The sequence below is a fragment of the Hemitrygon akajei genome, chromosome 12 (genome assembly GCF_048418815.1).
Source record: "Hemitrygon akajei chromosome 12, sHemAka1.3, whole genome shotgun sequence".
In the NCBI taxonomy this organism is placed as follows: Eukaryota; Metazoa; Chordata; class Chondrichthyes; order Myliobatiformes; family Dasyatidae; genus Hemitrygon; species Hemitrygon akajei.
In genome coordinates this window covers 53284101-53303823 of record NC_133135.1, presented here as the reverse complement: position 1 = coordinate 53303823, position 19723 = coordinate 53284101, and the positions used below count along the sequence as shown (strand labels likewise).

General features: G+C 42.3%; 1 protein-coding gene across 2 annotated transcripts in view; it reads left to right on the top strand.

Annotated features, from left to right (window-relative positions):
* The first annotated feature begins 320 nt into the window (after positions 1-320).
* Positions 321-19723, top strand: part of cyp4t8 (cytochrome P450, family 4, subfamily T, polypeptide 8) — a 70364-nt gene continuing 50961 nt past the window's right edge. The window contains exons 1-3 of one of the 2 annotated variants that reach the window (XM_073063108.1): positions 321-623; positions 9180-9324; positions 18796-18840. In XM_073063108.1, the coding sequence (XP_072919209.1) occupies positions 426-623; positions 9180-9324; positions 18796-18840 (388 nt within the window). In that variant the 5' untranslated portion in view covers positions 321-425. Of the gene's footprint in view, positions 653-9179; positions 9325-18795; positions 18841-19723 lie in introns of both variants that reach the window. The other variant, XM_073063109.1, reaches the window with a different exon arrangement.

The following is a 19723-nucleotide window of genomic DNA, read 5'->3' as shown; positions in this document are numbered from 1 at the left end:
GGGAAGGGGTGCTGGGCGTCGTAGCTGGAAGGGCAGTAAGAACCTATTCCGCGCAGTTACCTCAGTCAATCAACGTTACCAAAGAGCCTTAATTTTAACTACTATAAAATGAACATAAATTAATTTAAATTGAAGGTGGCCTACTCCAAAATCCTATTCATTAACCCCGCTTCACAGGCAATTTCACTTGATTTTGTTTCAGGATGTCTGTAAAACTCAATCAGAGAACAGGTATTAGACGAGCTTTCCTGATGGTAGGAGGATTTCCAGCTTTAAGGGTGAGAGCACGTAACGGTGTGCTGTCATCGAGTTACGTCGGGTGCGGCTACAAAGTCAACTGTAATACCACCAGTGATAGTTGGGAGATTAGATCCGGTCCGTGAATCACATTTATCGAGTGCCCGATCCCATTGACGTTTGTGCAAATGGCATTAGCAGAAGCGTTAAGGGCGCTGTATTTTCCCGTCGAACTCTGCAGGCTGGTGCATTTGATCGCGGTGTTTTGTTCAGTTTACCTTCTGTTCATGACGGTGAAGCTCTGTCGCCGTAGATGGAAGCTGAAAGAAATTATGCAACTTTTCCCGGGACCGCCGGAGCACTGGTTATTTGGACATGTACTGGAGGTCGGTACTTTTATCTGCGGCACTTAAAGGTCTGTCTGGTAAAAAAAAATGACGGGGAAAATAATGGCAGTTCTGAGATCTGTTCGAAAAATATGAACTCATATTGAGCAGGTTCGTGTTTGTGACGCCTGACTGTAATAAAACAAAATCAAATGGAACAATGACTGTGTATAAAATAAGATGGAAGTAAGAATAAGATAATAATCTCGAAGTGTATAAACATAAACCAAAGCCGCGTGTTCACTCCATGATTAGTTGTGGCTTTCTTTAATACTAAATACACACAACATGAATGGCATCAAATGCTTTGCGAAATGCGTCTTGGATGACTTTGCAAGAAGTAACTTTTTCTGGTAAATTGGTTCATTATTGTAACATTCACTGAGGTACAGTGAAAAACTTCGTTTTGCATGCCATCCATACAGATCATTTCATTACAATAGTGCACTGAGGCAGTTCAAAGTAAAGCAAAAACAGAGTGCAGAATATCATTTACAGGGCAACGGTAAGGTGCACGGTCGCCGAGATAGATTCCCAAGGCCATGTGTCAACTTAACATCCACTAGTGGACAATTTAATTGTCTTTTAACAGCGGGACTGAAGGCTTGAGCCTGTTGCTACAGATGTGCTTTCAGGTTTCTGTATCTTCTGCTCTATGGGAGGTGAGAGTCTTTTCAGGGCGAGAGTTCTTGGATTATCTTATCTGCTTTGCCGACGACGCAGTGAGAAGTGCAGGGATGGAGGCTGATTTCCATGAGCTGTGTCCACAACTCTGCAGTTTCTTGTGGTGATACCAAGCCGTGATCTATCAAGACATCTATCCGTGATCTATCGTGCGTCGATAAAAATTGGTGAGGGGGTAACAGGAGCATGCCTCCTGAAGAAGGGGATGTGCTAGAGAACTTCCTTGACCATAGAATCAGTGTGGTTGGACCAGGACAGACTATTGGTAATGTTCCTTCCTAGGAGCTTGAAGCTTTTGACTTGTTTGACCTCAGCACCATTGATGTAAACAGGAGTATGTGCAGCTCTTCCCCCCCCCCCCCCCACCACCACCACCTTCCTGAAGCCCTTTTTGTTTTGCCGACATTGACGGAAAGTTTGTTATGATGTCACTAGGCTCTCTATCCCCTTCCTGTATTAATTGGTCATTATATGAAAATCTGCTGGCTTTGGTGGTATCATCTATAAATATGTAGATGGAGTTAGATCAGCATCTGACCACACAGTCGTGAGTGTGTAAGAAGTAAAGTGGGGGGGGGGGGTTGAGGACACAACTTCGTAGGGCACTCGAGTTGGGGATAGATAGATAGATACTTTATTCATCCCCATGGGGAAATTCAACTTTTTTCCAATGTCCCATACACTTGTTGTAGCAAAACTAATTACATACAATACTTAACTCAGTAAAAAATATGATATGCATCTAAATCACTATCTCAAAAAGCATTAATAATAGCTTTTAAAAAGTTCTTAAGTCCTGGCGGTAGAATTGTAAAGCCTAATGGCATTGGGGAGTATTGACCTCTTCATCCTGTCTGAGGAGCATTGCATCGATAGTAACCTGTCGCTGAAACTGCTTCTCTGTCTCTGGATGGTGCTATGTAGAGGATATTCAGAGTTATCCATAATTGACCGTAGCCTACTCAGCGCCCTTCGCTCAGCTACCGATGTTAAACTCTCCAGTACTTTGCCCACGACAGAGCCCGCCTTCCTTACCAGCTTATTAAGACGTGAGGCGTCCCTCTTCTTAATGCTTCCTCCCCAACACGCCACCACAAAGAAGAGGGCGCTCTCCACAACTGACCTATAGAACATCTTCAGCATCTCACTACAGACATTGAATGATGCCAACCTTCTAAGGAAGTACAGTCGACTCTGTGCCTTCCTGCACAAGGCATCTGTGTTGGCAGTCCGGTCTAGCTTCTCGTTTAACTGTACTCCCAGATACTTGTAGGTCTTAACCTGCTCCACACGTTCTCCATTAATGATCACTGGCTCCATATGAGGCCTAGATCTCCTAAAGTCCACCACCATCTCCTTGGTCTTGGTGATATTGAGACGCAGGTAGTTTGAGTTGCACCATATCACAAAGTCCTGTATCAGTTTCCTATACTCCTCCTCCTGTCCATTCCTGACACACCCAACTATGGCCGTGTCATCAGTGAACTTCTGCACATGGCAGGACTCCGAGTTATATTGGAAGTCTGATGTGTACAGGGTGAACAGGACCAGAGAGAGTACGGTTCCCTGCGGCGCTCCTGTGCTGCTGACCACCGTGTCAGACCTACAGTCTCCCAACCGCACATACTGAGGTCTATCTGTCAAGTAGTCCACTATCCAATCCACCATGTGAGAGTCCACTCCCATCTCCGTTAGTTTGTGCCTTAAGATCTTGGGCTGGATGGTGTTAAAGGCACTAGAGAAGTCAAGGAATGTAATCCTCACAGCACAACTGACCCCATCTAGGTGAGAGAGTGATTTGTGCAGCAAATACGTGATAGCATCCGCCACTCCCACCTTCTCCTTTCAGTTGGGGATAATGGTGGCAGAGGTATTGCTGCCTATTCTTACAGGTTGTGGTCCTCTGGACAGGAAGCTTGGGATCTAGTAGAGGTCCAGGAGTTAGGTGAGTTTGCTTGTTATTATAGTATTAAAGGTGAAGCTGCAGTCAATAAACAATAGCCTAATATAGGTGTCTTTACTCTCCAGATGCACAAGAGATGAGTGTCCTGCCAGGGAGATGCTGTCTGCTATGCATGTGTTTCAGTGCTAGGGGAATTGCAATAGATAGTTGTCTGCAGCTGATGGAGCCACTGGGTTGTAGCTATTGAGGAATATTACCATGCGTTTCTTAGGTATCGAGACAATAGTGGCCCTAAACCAGATGGGAACCTTAAACTGAAACACGGAGAGGTTAAAAAATGTCTGCAAAAAGCCCTGTTAGCTGAAGATTGCAACTGGGCCCTATGCCTTTTGCAGGTTCACTCTCTGGAAGACTGATCTGACATCTGCAATAGTGACTGTGGGTTCAGGTGCATTGGAGACTGATGACATTCCAATGCTCTCCTGTTCGAAGCATGCATAGAATGTGTTAAGATCATCAGGAACTGATGCACTGTTTTTGGCAACGCTGCCCGACTTTGTTTTGTAGTCCTGCTGGCAACTGGTCTGAGGCTCGATCTTGGACTGGCGTTATCTCTCGGTATCCCTTAATGAAAGTCGTTCCTCAATTTCCTGTGTAAGTCGGGATTACCCCATTTGAACTCTGCAGTCCTAGACTTTGGTAGGAAGTGGATCTCCTGGTCCAAATTCTGGTTTGGGACACTACATCTAAATTGTCATATAACTATACTTGTTTTATACAGTTTGAAGATCAAAGCCCACCTTTTGTCCCAATCACAAACTTTATTCCTTGGTCATTAACTCCATGCTTCTGTCTGGCATCTACCTGAAACCCAGCCAGAAAGCTTTCTTCGCCTTGATAATTCTCAATCATGAGATGAACCTGGGTTCATAATCTCAACCATCTGCCTTTGTAACATAACCTTACTCCGCTACTATTTCAGTTCAGCTGTAGCTGAAACCTTTGCCCTCAGCTTGTTATTTTGAAATTTGACTCTGTTCCAATGCACTTCCAGCAAGCATTGCTTATTTCACCATTGGAGATACCTTACCAGTATCCCATTCACCGAACACATACAGTATGTACAAATGAATCATATTGTTTCCCCATTAAGCAATATCTATGTTTACTAATCTGTTTCGAGATTCCCTTCCTGGCTTTGACCTCCTAATCAATAAGCTTCAAGAACTTGGTCTCACTATCACCGTGTGTAATTGGATCCTCGATTTTCTCACTTACAGCCCCCAGTCAGTTTGCAGCAACATCTCCTCCACAATCTTCATCAGCACAGGTGGACCACAAGGCTGTGAGCTTAGGCCGCTGCTTCATGTGCGTTATACTTATGACTGTGAGACTAAGCACAGTCCAATGCCATGTTTAAGTTTGCTGACGACACCACTGTTGTTTGCCAAATCAATGGTTAGAGGGAGGTTAGAAATCTAACTGAATGGAGCCACAACGACAGCCACTCACTCAATGTCAGCAAGACCAAGGAGATGGTTATTGACTTAAGGAGGAGGAACCCGTTCTCATTGGAGGATCAGAGGTGGTGAGGGTCAGTAACTCTAAATTCCTCACTGTTATCATTTCAGAGGATCTGCCCTGGGCCCAGCACGCAAGTACACATATGAAGAAAACACAGCATTGCCACTATTTCCTTAGAAATTTGTGAAAGTTTGGCATAACATCTAAAACTTTGACAAATCGCATAGATATGTGTTGGAGAGTATATTGACTGGTCTGGAAACCCCAATGTCCTTGAATAGAAAATCCTGCAAAGTGAAATGGATATGGCCCAGTCCATCATGGGCAAATCCCTCCCCACCATTGAGCACATCTACACGAAATAGTGTTGTAGGAAAGCAGCATCCATAATCAAGGACTCCCGCTACGCAGGTCATGCTCTCTTCTCACTGTTGCCATCAGGAAGATGCCCACACTACCAGGTTCAGGAACAGTTATTACCCCTCAGCCATCAGGCTCTTGAACCAGTGGGGATAATTCAACATTACTTGTCCCTTCACTGAACTGTTCCCACAACCTATAAACACATTTTCAAGGACTCTTCATTGATGTTCTGGATATTAATTGTTTATTTATTTATTTATTGTTCGCTTTTGTATTTGCACAGTTTGTTGTCTTTTACACACTGATTGTCCTGCTGGGTGTGGTCTTTCATTGATTCTATTGTCTTTCTTGGATTTGCTGTGTATGCCTGCAAGAAAACAAATTCAGGGTTGTATGTGGTGACATATACAATATGTACTTGAGTAATAAATTTACTTCATACTCTGAACTTTATCACTTGCACCTTCTTCAGCACTTTAAGATATCTGTATTATTACAATTCTGATTATTTCTGAATTTAATTGTACCATCATTGATTGGTGTGCCTTCAGCTCTAAAGGCCCTATATTCTGGAATTGCTCTCTAAAGTCCTCTTTACTACCCGATTTTCCCTTTTTAAAAGTTCCTTAAATCTATCCCCTTAACTAATCTTTTGTTCATCTCCCCAAATATCTTCAAATGACTTGCACCAAATTTTGCTTCATACTGCTTCTATCAATTTGCTCCTTTCTCTCTTAGGTAATTGATTCTGGAGTTAATTGCCTTCAGTACTATCTACTCCAAAGCATAGTCCAGATGTTTTATTTCCTCAGCGTGGAGCCTGAGCTATTGTATTGACAGGCTATTTAAGCAATCCAAGGTATTACACAGAAGTACCTTTTGACTTGCAGTGGTAGCGATGCTTTCTTGCAGTGGTTGACACAATAAATTGTGTTTTTAATAATAATTCCAGTTATTTATTGAACAACGTATATATTTATACTGGTATTCTAACCAACAAAATTAAACTTAGCAACACACACAAAACTCACCAGGTCAGGAAAAGAGTAAACAGTTGATGTTTTGGGCTGCTTCCCTGTAATGGAAATCATACTTCAAAAAACAATTATCAGATTCTTAAACTTATTACTGATTTCTAAAGAATTACAGAACTATTACAACATAATTCTATGATGAAATGTGGATTTCAGCTTCAGTTCAATATCATATGGGATTCTGTTTCTGAAACATCCTCTTGGATTTGTTGTTATTTAGTAACAGTTATTAACTGTTTTAACTAAACAGTATTCACTTAATAGGAAATAATTCAGACTTTTACCTACAGTTTTGAATCATAAACAAATTTTCTTTATGTATCAATTGCAATTGAGACGACAGTTATTACTCGCCTATTTGCCTATTTGAGTGGGCTTAACCAATCCTAGCAGTTTTATTTGTGCATTTGAAATTTACATTACTCACAGTTAGTAAAAAAAATCTGTGAAATAATTTCTTCATCTTCTTGCATCTTCATATTTGAACCAGGATTATAGAGTCATAGAGCATTACAACACAGTAACAGGCCCTTCTGCCCATCTAATCTGCACCAAATGACTCTTCTGCGTAGTCCCATTGACCTACACCTGGACCATAGACCTCCATACTCAGTGTACCTATCCAACATTCACTTAAACATTGAAATTAAACTCGCATCCATCACTTCCCTTGGCAGCTCATTCCACTCTCTCACCACCTCTTGAGTGAAGAGCTTGCCCCTTAATGTTCCCTTCAAAACATTTCACCTTCCACACTTAACCAAGGACCTCTAGTTCTCGTCTCACCCAGCCTCAGTGGAAAAAGCCTGCTTGCATTTCCCCTCTATACCCCTCAATTCTGCATGCCTCTGTCAAATTTGCCTACACTCCAGGGGCTAAAGTACTAACCTATTCAACTTTTCTCTATAATTCAGGTCCTCAAGACCTTGTAAATTTTCCCTGTGCTCTTCCAAGCATCCTAATATTTTCCGTGTAGGTGGAAGTCCAGAGCTGCACACAATACTCCAAATTAGTCCTCACCAATGTCTCATACAATTTCAACCCAAAATCCCAACTCCTGTACTCTGCATTTTGACTTAGGAAGGCCAGTGTGCCAGAAGCATTTTTATGACCCTTTCTACCTGAGATGCTACTTCCAAGGAATTATAGATCTGTAGTCTCAGATCCCTCTGTTTGATTGCACTCCTCAATGCCCTACTGTTCAGTGTGTAAGCGATCAGAGGTTTCTGAGATATTCAAACCACCCTGTCTGGCACCAACAATCATTCCACAGTCAAAGTCACTTAGATTACATTTCTTTCCAATTCTGATGTTTGGTCTGAACAGCAGTGCAACCTCTTAACGATGTCTGTGTGCTTTTATGCATTGAGTTTCTCCTACATGATTGGCTGATTAGATATTTACATTAGTGAGCAGATGTACCAAGTAAAGTGGCCACTGAGTGTAGATCTACAACGGGACTATTTTGTCCCTTGCTATCCTTTTATGCTCAATATATTTGCATAAGCCCTTGGGATTCATTTTTACTTTGTCTGCTAGAGCAACATCATGACTTCTTTTAACACTCCTGATTTCTCTTTTAAGTGTTCTCTTGCATTTTTTATACTCCTCAAGTACCTCATTATTCCTTGCTGCCCATTCCTGCTATGTATCTCCTTAACAAGGTCTCAATAGCTCTTGATAACTAAAGTTCTCTAAACCTGTTGACTTGCCTTCTATTCTGCCAGGAGCATACAAACTCTGTACTCTGAAATTTCACTTTTGAATGTCTCCCATTTACCAAGCACATCTTTGCCAGAAATCAACCTCTGCTAATCGACACATGCATATCCTTTCTGATACTATCAAAATTGACCTTTCTCCAACATAGGATATCACCCTGAGGACCATTCCCATCCTATTTCCGGGAGCAGAACCAGCAAACCTTCCTACAAGAATATTAGCACCCCCACCCTTCCAGTTCAGGAGAAAGAAGTCCTGGCTGTATAGGTCCCACCTTCCCCGGAAGATTGCCCAATGATCAAAAAATCTAATGCCCTATTTGCTGCAGCATCTCCTTAGCCTTTGGAGTATTGAAATGTATTACCTGGCCTCTACCCTGTAAAATGTGTTGTAATCTGGAGATCACAACCTTGGAAGTCCTGTCCTTTAACATAGCACTTAACTCCCTGAACTCACTTTGCAGGACCTCATCACCCTTCCTATCTATATCATTGGACCACGACCTCTGGTTGCTCACCCTCCCACTTAAGAATGCTATGGACTTGATCCGAGATGTCCCCAACCCTGGCACCTGGAGGTAAAATAACATCCAGGAATTCTGGGAATCTTGTTCATGTCCACAGAACCTCCTGTCTGTTCCCCTAACCAATGAATTTCCTATCATGAGTGCTCACTCTTCTCCCCTCCTCTTCCCTTCTGAGCCACAGAGCCAGACGCAGTGCCAGAGACCTGACCCTGTGGCCTGTCTGTGGTAGGTCATTACCCCCTACCACACCGCAACAGTTTCCAAACTTTTTATTGAGGGGAACGGAATATGCTCCATCTGTAAATAAATTGCAGAGTCCAAAAAGTAAATTAAAAATGCTATTAAAAATACTCAGTTCTTTTTACAGCTCTTACTGACCTTTGAATAATAGTTGACAAGTATGCACCCCTGAACCCCATCTTTATTTATTTGAATCTCCAGTGAAATTCTGACTAAATTTTGAGAACTTTTCTGTAATTTTATATTTACTTTCCTTAAAGTAATGATCACCAAATCTGGTCTTTTATAAAAATGCTTACCGCTGACTTTCTGTAATAAAAGTTTAACTAAGAGGCACAGTACAAAATTCACATGCCACTGTGATTTAAGGCTACTAATCATAGTAGCTTCAAATCATAGTAACTTGATTTAAGGCTGCTGTGCTTAGGCTTAACATATTAAATGTGTTTAAGACTTTTACTAACATTTTGGAAAAAGGCAAATATCTTTTAACTTATGGGCTCCAGCTGGAAACTCTTGCCAGTTAGTCACTCTTTTGTTTCATTAAAATCTCTTTGCAGTTTCCGCAGGATGGGACAGATTTGGACAAGACTCTGGCATGGGCAAAGCAGTATCCATATGCCTACCCAATCTGGTTTGGTCCATTCACAGTATTTTTAAATATCAACCACCCTGATTATGTTAAAACTTTACTCTTAAGTACAGGTAAGATTATGTTTCTTTGGAATGTAACTGATAATTGTTCATTAAGTTGTGTGGACATTTTCCCAATATTATCTGTTGCCAGGATCACTACAGCAAAGTATTTGTACACAAGATTGTATATAAGGAACTAAATTTAATTTTGGAACTAGGATGAAAGGGACAATATCATTTCACCTGGTCATTATCAACCTCTTAAAGGAATAAAAACAGGTAGATAAAATATCCTTGTAAGTTTTTTAGTTATTCATTCACAAGATGTGGATATCAGTGGTAAGGCCAGCATACATCCCTAGTTAACCTTGACCTGAGTACCTGGGCTATTTCAGGATGTTGTTAAGAGTCACCAATACTAGAGGTCAAACCAGTTTAAAAATGCCAGATTTTAATCCCTGAAGTACACATGCATGAACCAGGTGGACTTTTGCACTGGTTTGGAAATTTAATGGCCATCATTACTGATAATAGTTTTTTATTCCAATTGTATTGAAGTTCTTCAATGTAAAATTACCATCTGTTGTTGTAAAATTCAAACATCAATTATTATTAAATGTTTGCCCATGTACTTAACCATTATGCTTCAATGTGTGAGATTCTTTGTGTGTTAGTATAATGGTGAAGTAGATTTACCAGGTAATTTATCATGCTCACAGTACCTCAGTGAAATATTAGTTGTTTTGTTTCCTTTTGTTTCATGGCTGCTTTTCAATGGAGAACAGGCTATTAATTGCTTTGTTCTTCAGTGCAGTTCAGAAGCTGACGTTATTAATGGATGACAGCACACAAATTCAAATTGGAACCTCATGGCATTTATTAAGAATTACTTAAATTTTACTGTCGTATGGTTTTTGATTCTTCTTTAAAGAAAACTGAAAACTACCTGCAGCGCTAGGTTTCTGCATAAAATCATAGGAATATTAGGAACAATAAAAGACCTTTAAAAATCCAAGAGACTTCAAGGGAAATTGTTGAACAAAAACTTCCACTAAACCACAATTGATATGCATACAAGTTTTTTTTTGCTGATGATCGCAGCCTCCGCTGTATCTTTCGACAAATTAATTTGCTACGGTACATCAGCTCTATGACATTTTGCTAAGGGAAGGTTTGTATAAGTCATTGACAGTCAGAGTGCGTTTCTGTCTTGGAGTGAGCATAATCTATTCAGTGTGTATCTGGTAAGGCCAAAAGCCTTGTTCCCTTTAAAAGTAAATATGTTTGTGCATTTCAGGGACAGTGCTACAGTCCAAAGTATCCAAAGTGTAAAGGAAAAACAATCCTTTCTGGTGCTCTACCAAGTTAAATGGTTTTCAATCAATTGTAGAGTTAACTCCTAGTAGGCCAATGGATTTGTCCTGTCCAAGACTATTTATTTCTAATAATATTCAAACATATGGTAATTCTTTGAATGCATTCACCCATTTGTTTAACATCCTTTTCTTCTTCCTTTCACTTTTCCAAGCATAATCGGATTCTCCATATCATGTTATGACCAAATATCATCTCAAATACAACATTTTCTGGTTGAGCATAATGGAATCAAGATAGCTTTATTCTGCTAATAGCTGAATGTTTCATTCTCCCTAATATCTCAGGGACATTAAGCTACCATCTCCAACACCACCCTTTTACATAGGCTAATCCTCTTGTCTATACTCTTTCAAAGAAGTATGGTTTTCACAGCCATGCAATGAAAAACTAATTCCATTCCATACTACACTTAAATTTGTTGCCTTTCAAACTTCTTCATTTTGCTGTTGTTCCTTATTTACAGATTGTCAAATCTTAATGGATGAAATACAGTAAGTTTAACTGTTGTGATTTCTCTGGAGGAATGAGGATGTCACTCTGAGAAAATACAAAGTTGCAAGCATGTTTTAAGTTGTTTCAGATCAGAATCAGAATCCAGTTTAATTTCGCTGGCATGTGTGTGAAAACTGTTAACTTGCCAGCAGCAGTACAATGTATGTGTATTAAGTAGATTAAAAATAGTGCAAAAAACAGAAATTTTAGAAAAGTGAGGTAGTGTTCATGAGTTCAATGCCCATTTAGGAATCAGATGGCAGAGGAGAACAAGCTGTTCTTAAATCGTTGAGTGTGTGCCTTCAGGCTTCTGTACCTCCTTCCTAATGGTAACAGTGAGAAGAGGGCATGCCCTGGATGATGGGGGTCCTTAATAATGGATGTTGCTTTTCTGAGTCACCGCTCCTTGAAGATGTCTTGGATACCACAGAGGCTAGTACTGTAGATGGGGCTTGTGGGAGATCTTGTGAGAGGTGAGTGAAGAAATTGCATGGACCTTGGCAGAGATATTTAAAATGCCCTTGGGGTGAGGCGCCAGAGAACTGGATGTGATGAAAGACCTCGGCGAGGATGGTTAGTGATGGAGTATACTAGATTTGAGACAGAGAAAAACTATTGGTCCAAACTAGACAAGAATCAAGGTAGAGCTAAGTTCAGGTGCTCGTTAAATATAAAAATCCTACCACGAAAACATGGCCGCCACTTAGTGGAATGAGACTGAATCTTTAAAGGGGCTGTGCCAGCTATTCCTATTCCGGAGAGTCAGAGTGTCTAAACCCAGGAAGCTGGCATGGTTGGGTGTGTATCATAACAGGAACCCCTCCACTACGGCTGACTCCTGAAGGCCCTGGCTTCTTGGAGAGATGATGATGGTAGTCATGGATGGGAGCCAAATCCAAGATGTCCCTTTCAGGAACCCAGCACCATTCCTCAGGTCAAAATCCTTCCCAGTCAATGAGGAACTGCTGAACATCCCGAACAGCTCGTGAATCCAGAGTTTTTTTTAATGGTGAAGACTTATTCTCTATCAACAAACCTGGATCGACAAATCGTGGGGAAGCCACCGGTTTTAACTTTCTTGAGAACCTTGAAGGGTCCAATAAGCTTGGGCGCCAATTTCCTACGCTCCACCTGGAGAGGCAAATCCTGAGTAGACAGCCAGACCTGTTGCCCAGGATGCAAAGCCTTCTCTTGTGGTTATCCTTCATTTCAGCCTTCTGGGTAGAGGCCAACAAAATATCCCTTGCTCTAGCCCATTTTACCTCAAGCCAGCGACGCCATTCCTCCAATGTCAACTTGACTGTGAGCAGTACACTATTTTTGATGTCACAGTTCACCTCTTCTGGGGATAGCCGCCTGGAGAAGAATACACATGGGTGCAAGACCATAAGACCTAGGAGCCGAATTAGGCCATCATGGCTGATACTCAATTTTCCCTCCTCAGCCCCACTCCCTGGCCTTCTCCCTGTAACTTTTGATGCTGTGGCCAATCAAGAAACTATCAATCCCCACCTTAAATATACATAACGACCTGGCCTCCACAGCTGCCTGTGGTAACAAATTCCACAAATTCACCACAGCTGGTATGTTGCAACTACCCCCAAACATCCCTTTGCGGATGACAAGGCTACAAGGGTCTGCATTTAGGAGCCTTTCCATTAGATGAAACCTGGTGACTGGTTCCCTTAGGCTTGGCTTCTAGGGCTCCAGACTGCTTGGGCAATTCCTAGTTGGGCCTCTTGGCTTGTTCCTAAACTGGAGACCCTCTCTCTGCAGTTCCAGTGCACCCCCGACTGGACAGCGTTGGAACTTAGGAGGACAAGGGGTGGAGCTTAGGAGGACAATAGTGCTTAATGGTGACTCCTTTGCTTGCATCTTCAGAAACTGCTCTATCTCTATCTTTAATATCTCTGTTTCCTTTTCTCAGGGTTCTTTTGAAGACCCTGACCTGAAGTTATACACTGACTTCGGTTCTTTGCGAGAATAGTCTCACGGAGTCTTGGAGTCTCACGACTGGCCACTATTCGATATGCCAAGGACACGGCCTAGAAGACTAGTGTGCCTTCAGGGTTCCGGGATTTCGTGGCTCCGCAGGAAACTGGTGTGTCATGGGAGATGGAAGATTGAAAGCAGCGAGCTGGCTGTGTGCCCAGAGACCTGAGTTCTTTGGGCACAGAGCTCGGAAAAAGCGATGCCACACACTTTTAACCTTGTAAATCGGCGAGTTGTTTTGTTATGTCTCCCATCACGCTGTGAAATGGGAACACCTCTTTTTCCCTTGAGAGTGAGAGAGAGTGAGAGAGAGTGAGAGTGAGACTGAGACATGTGGAATTACCGGGTGAATGAGTAGTCTTTGGGGCACTGCAAGTCTGTGTCTTTATTGATGCTTTGCTGCACTCTTGAGTGCCTGGTGGTGGGGGGGGAGCACCGATTTTTTTTTTGTTTGCTGGTGGGCGTGATCGTTGCTTTGCTGCTCCTTGTGCATGGGTGGGGGGAGCTGGGGGGGCTTTAGGGTTCTAACATTTAACTGTCATTCATTCTTTCAGGCAGTCCTCTGTTTTCCTGGATGGTTGTAAAGGAAAAGAATTTCAGGATGTATATTGTATACGTTTTTCTGACTTTAAATGTACCTTTTGAAATCTTTGAACTCACATGGTCCTGTTGGCTGGAGCCAGCTTGTCTGCCGGTGGATGCGTGACCGGGTCTCAGAAACGCTCCAGGTAACCCCGAGCAAAAATCTGCCTCCTTGTTGGCTGCTGGCCTCGAGTGTTTGGGGGTCGGAACACCAAACTGAAAACATTCCCTCTTGCATTGACTTGACGATGCAATGATTCTCTCTTCCTTCCAGTTCATGGAAGGGTTCTGTTTGGACAGCTAAGGGTGCCCAAGGATCAGGGGTATGTGAGGAGAATCTACCATATGTAAAGATATGTCCTCTGCCTCATTTTCAAAACTGATGTCTGCTGCAGGATCTCCCCAAACCCAGGAGAACGACCGTCTAGGAGGTTGCGGGCATAGGCTGGCTCAGCTCCTGCAGAGGTACGTTGAGTCGACAGGCGATCCCCAAGTCCAGGAAATTACTAGCTGCCTGCCCAGGGTCCACAAAGGCATTCACCTCTTCTGGTTCTTTCCCCAGGAGACCTCACCATTCAGTGTGACACCAGAATCCGTGGGGTTGTTAACAGTGGCTGATACTGTCACAGTCCTCCCGATACTGGATGGTCTTAGCAGAGTTGGCTGCAGCTTCAGACGTTCAACCCACAGGTGGCCTGCTTCCCCGCAGTAATAACAGCAACCTCGACTCCGGTGCTGGGATCTCTCATAGGTGGAGAGTTTTGTGCAGCCAACCTGCGTTGGCTTGACAGAATCTTGTGCAGGAGACAGGCTGGTCATTGTCTGAGGTCGGGAAGTGGAACTGTGATACATACAGGCCAGGCTTGGGCGGGGCCAGTCCTCTTTGACCTCCTGGGATAGTCCAACGTTTGCTCTGCCAGGAGATAATCGAGGTGGATGGACTAATCATTCAGAGCCTTTAAGTCCTCTACCGGCTCTCCCAAGGCAAGGATGTTCTTTAATTTGCCTCTGAATCTATGGTGGTACAGTGACCAAAGCCTCCTCATTCTAGCCACACTCTTTGGCCAAAGTCGAAAACTCAATAGCGTAGGCAACTGCTGAATGACTACCCTGATACATCTTCATCAGACAATCTGAAGCTCTGTTAGCTCCAGCAGGATGATGGAACACCCTCTTCATGGGCTCATGAGTTCATGAATTCTTCCGAATCAGAGCAGATGTTTAGCCTCTGAATATAGTATTAATGGTAAGAGTCTTCGCAGTGTGGAGGATCAGAGGGATCTTGGGGTCTGAGTCCACAGGACACTCAAAGCTGCTGCGCAGGTTGACTCTGGTTAAGAAGGCATATGGTGCATTGGTCTTCATCAATCATGGGATTGAGTTTAGGAGCTGAGAGGTAATGTTGCAGCTGTATAAGACCCTGGTCAGACCCCACTTGGAGTACTGTGCTCAGTTCTGGTCACCATAGTTCTGGATGTGGAAGCCATAGAAAGGGTACAGAGGAGATTTACAAGGATGCTGCCTGGATTGGGGAACATGCCTTATGAGAATAGGTTAAGTGAACGCGGCCTTTTTTCCTTGGAGCGACGGAGGATGAGAGGTGACCTGATAGAGGTATATAAAATGATGAGAGGCATTGCTCGTGTGGATAGTCAGAGGTTTTTTTCCCAGGGCTGGAATGGCTAGCACAAGAGGGCACAGTTATAAGGTGCTTGGGAGTAGGTACAGAGGAGATGTCAGGGGTAAGTTTTTTTTTATGCAGAGAGTGGTGAGTGCATGGAATGGGCTGCTGGCGACAGTGGTGGAGGCGGATACGGTAGTGTCTTTTAAGAGACTCCTGGACAGGTACGCGGAGCTTAGAAAAATAGAGGGCTATGGGTAACCCCAGGTTACCTAATTTCTAAGGTAAGTACATGTTCGGCACAGCTTTGTGGGCCAAAGGGCCTGCATTGTACTGTAGGTTTTCTATGTTTCTGTGTTTCCGTGCTCTGTAGGGAATTGGGATGAAGAGAGTTTGAACACCAATGAACCCTGAATGAAGAAGCCCCGGCAAGAACCTGGGTCACCACTGAATCTCTCTAGGGTCCGAGGATGGACTGGCTCCAAAGAGCGACCGATAGTCTCACCTGAGTGATTCTGGCTTCCTCCTAGTGATAGCTGGTGCACAGTGACCTGGAGGTCATATATCTCTGGGCTCTGTCTTGAAATTTTCTTGCTGTGTCTGACCACAGCTGACGAGAGGCTCCCATACCCTGCTGGGTCCACGTTAGGCTCAATTGTACTGTAAGGAGAGACCTGTGCGAGGATGATTAGACTAGAATCAAGACACGATACAAGACTGAAACAAAAACAGAGTTCCAAGCTACATACTAGATGAGAATCATAGTAGAGCTGACGACTGAGCACAAAATCTCAGTTCAAGTGATCTTTAAATATTAAAATCATGGCGCCAAAACATGGCTGCCAATTAGCAGGGCAGGCATGTATCTTTAAAGGGGCCATGCCAGCTTTGCATATTCCAGAGAGACAGAGCGTCTAAACTCTAGAAGCTGGCGTGCTCGGGTGTGTATCATAACACCTGAAGGTAGCCGCTATTGTTATGTTGCTCAAGAAAGGCTCTAGGAATAAGTTGGGAAGATGTCGGTTTGTGAGCTTGACATCAGTCATGATTAAGCTATTGGAAGGTGTTTTAAGAGACAGGATAGACAAGGACTGATTGGGGATAGTGAAATGGCTTTGAGCATGGTAGGATATGTCTAAGTAATCAGAGCGGGAGAAATCAGAGAGTGGTGGTAGTGGGTTGTCCCTAACTGAAGGCCTGCCACTAGTGGTGTGCCACAGGGAGATCAGTACTGGGTCTGTTCTTCTTGTCATCTGTATTAACGATTTGGACGATAATGTGGTAAACTGGATCTGCAAATTTGCGGGTGACAACAAGGTTGAGGGAGAAGTGGACAGCGGGGAAGGCTGTCAATGTTTGTGGTGTGCTCTCCACCAGCTGAAAAATGGCAGATGGAATTTAATGTTGACAAGTTTGTGGTGTTGAGATTTGGGAGGGCAAACCACGGTAAGACCTACACAGTGTATGGTAGGGCACTGAGAGATGAGGTTGGACAAGGGGACCTGGGAATGTAGATCCACAATTCCTTGAAAGTCTCTGGTTCATTATAAATCAGGACACTGAGCATAGGAGTTGGGATGCTATGTTGAAGTTGTATAAGACTTTAGTGAGCGCAAGTTTGGAGTATTGTGTGTAGTGCTGGTCACATTCCTACAGGAAAGATACCAGCGAGCTTGGAAGAATGCAGCGGAAACAGCACGACGTTCAGGAACAGTTTAAAACACCATGTCAGCATGCTGAGGTTTTATTTGAATGCTTCAGGGCTGATAGCATGACAGCTTCCAGTTTGTTATTGGCTGATGTCTCTGTGTTCTCCCCACATTAGCAAATGGTGTACGGGACACTTTTAATTTAGTTGTCCTGGCATTATTTTATTATTAATGTGGATGGCACATGACAGTGTACTTATTGTATTCACTGGCCTAGATGGTTTGGATATTTGCTGTAGTGATGGAGTCTCTATTAGACTTGCCTAATACATCACACATTTCAATTTGAATTCATTGGTGACTCAGAGCACACAATGCTATCCATAACTCGTGTGATCACGCCACTGTTGAAATTTTTCAAAACTTTCTTCAGATAGCATAATTTAGCCAAGACCTACCAAAGTGATAAAAATCAAATGCTTTTTGTCAGGTTAATGAAAGTTGTTGGGATTTTTTTAAATCCCATTTCTCCTCTAATTGAGTTGCAAACATTATCTCTGTGATTTGTTTTCTGAAGCCACATGCACTCTAGGATAGTTCAAAAGAATTTGGCTCATAATAGCCAGGAAATGTCAATTTGCGTGGATTTTTTGTACAGGGTAGTTCCCTTTGTACAGGAGAGTGATGACTATATATTTGTACTTCTAGGATTCTGTTCCTTGGGCTCTTTTTGATATTTTTGACAACAGTCGACTTGCATGTAAATTTATTTGAGTAGAGGAAGTGCTGAACATTTATTGATATTGTTAGGTAGAGCTGGACACTCCTAATGAAAGTTAATCTCATTGTAATATCTCATCAAACATTCAAAAAGCATTCAAAACACTACCAAAAATGAATCATAATTTTAACTAATTAAAAATATACTTTATTATTGTATTCTAAAAGTACAAAAATAAATACATTACGTCTTTATTAAAAAGATATATTAAATTGCCTGAAATGTCTCCCTCATTTGCATCATTCAGCTCAATTGAAATGACTGAAGTTGCAAAAACTGTACGTTTCATGATGTAACTGCTGGCAAATTGCAGAAGATGACAGTCCATCACTGGACTGCATCCAGCACTGCCAATTCAGTCAGGATAGAGATGGCAATCAGTTCGGAGAGAGTTCAGAAGTCCTGTGTTCTGACACTCTTGTGTAAGGGCCTGAACTCCGTGCCAGTTATGGTGATATGACAGTATTTCCACACTAAACTTGCTACATGTCTTAGAAAAATCCAGGGCAAAAACTGGTTCTTGTCTGGTTATGATGGAAGGCGTTTCTACCCCATGTGAAAAGTTTATTAATAAGTTTTGATTTCAGCTCTCCATTAAAAGTTTTGAAGATACATTGGTTCTAAGACCACTATTACACAGCAACAGAAGCTGTTCCAGTGCAGATTTAATCAGTTCAATCCAAATATGCTGGCAGTCAGAAAACAAATGAATCAGTATACATGTAGCAAGAATTCTCTTGAAATTGGTTTCAAGCATGGTTTCTCCATTTAATTGACTCTATTTAAAATAACTTCCTTATATGCAATGATGTTTGCAAAAGTTGTTTTTTAAAGATTCTGTCTGTTTGCATTTTTGGTACTGCTGTCATCCAAATTTAATTTTACAGTTTTTAACTGTAAAAGCTAAGTGTGATATAAATGGATTCTATTTGAGTCTCCCACATGTGAAAGCATTTCTATTTGTACATTGTGTCTTGTGTTTCAATAGTAAAGTTTATTGTTTGCCAGCCTTAAGTAATATAGTCTTGTGTTTAAATATATTACAGCACCGAAAGATGACTTTGTGTACCAGTTTATAACTCCCTGGATTGGTAAGGAATGTCATTCCTATTTTGCAATATTACAACATTTTATCCCATTGAGCAGGACGAAGAATACCTACAGTGAGAATTTTGACTTCTCTAAGTATCCTGACTGAGCAATTTGTCACACTTTAAATGCATGCTCATCCAACTACTATTAATGATATTAACTCTTATTTGGTGGCTGCAAGTCCCTTCTCCCTCAATCACCAGGGCCCTCAATTGTCCCTCACAGAGCACCCTTAGCTCACATCACTTTACTGTAATTATCAAAAGTAGCTATGGCCTACTCCAACCTAGTAACATGATTACTTATATAACAAACAGTATTACTCCCAGGCAGAGGTTTCAATGAGGGTCTCTGATGCACCATCAATAACTCACGCCGAGACTTAGGTAGTGAGATATCGGCTTTTATTGACTGAAGAACAACACTACATCCTGGGGAAAATGAGGGAGAGCAGCAGGCCACAGTCGCCTTTATACAGGGGTCTGTGGGAGGAGCCACAGGGGTAGTCAGCAGGGTCTTGGGAGGAGCCACAGGAGCAGTCAGACAGGTATATCTAGTTCACCACAGTCTCTTTCTTACCAGCAATCTTCTGGTATCTCTCCCAAAAGGTAGTTCCTAGTTCAGTCAATGACAGTGAACATCAGCAAGTTTTCAATATGGAGGATATCGCAGCTGAACCAATATTTATTCCTGCCCAATATTTATGAATCTGCTTACTTAAAGCATAGAACATCAGAAGGAACTATATTCTCACAGAGGTGTTGGGAACAGTTCTTGTAAACAACAATCACTCACTTGCTGTCAACTAGATTAGACCTATTTCTTAACCAATAGATTTTGGGGGTGGTGGAGGGATGATTTTTGAGCACATTTTGTATCAGA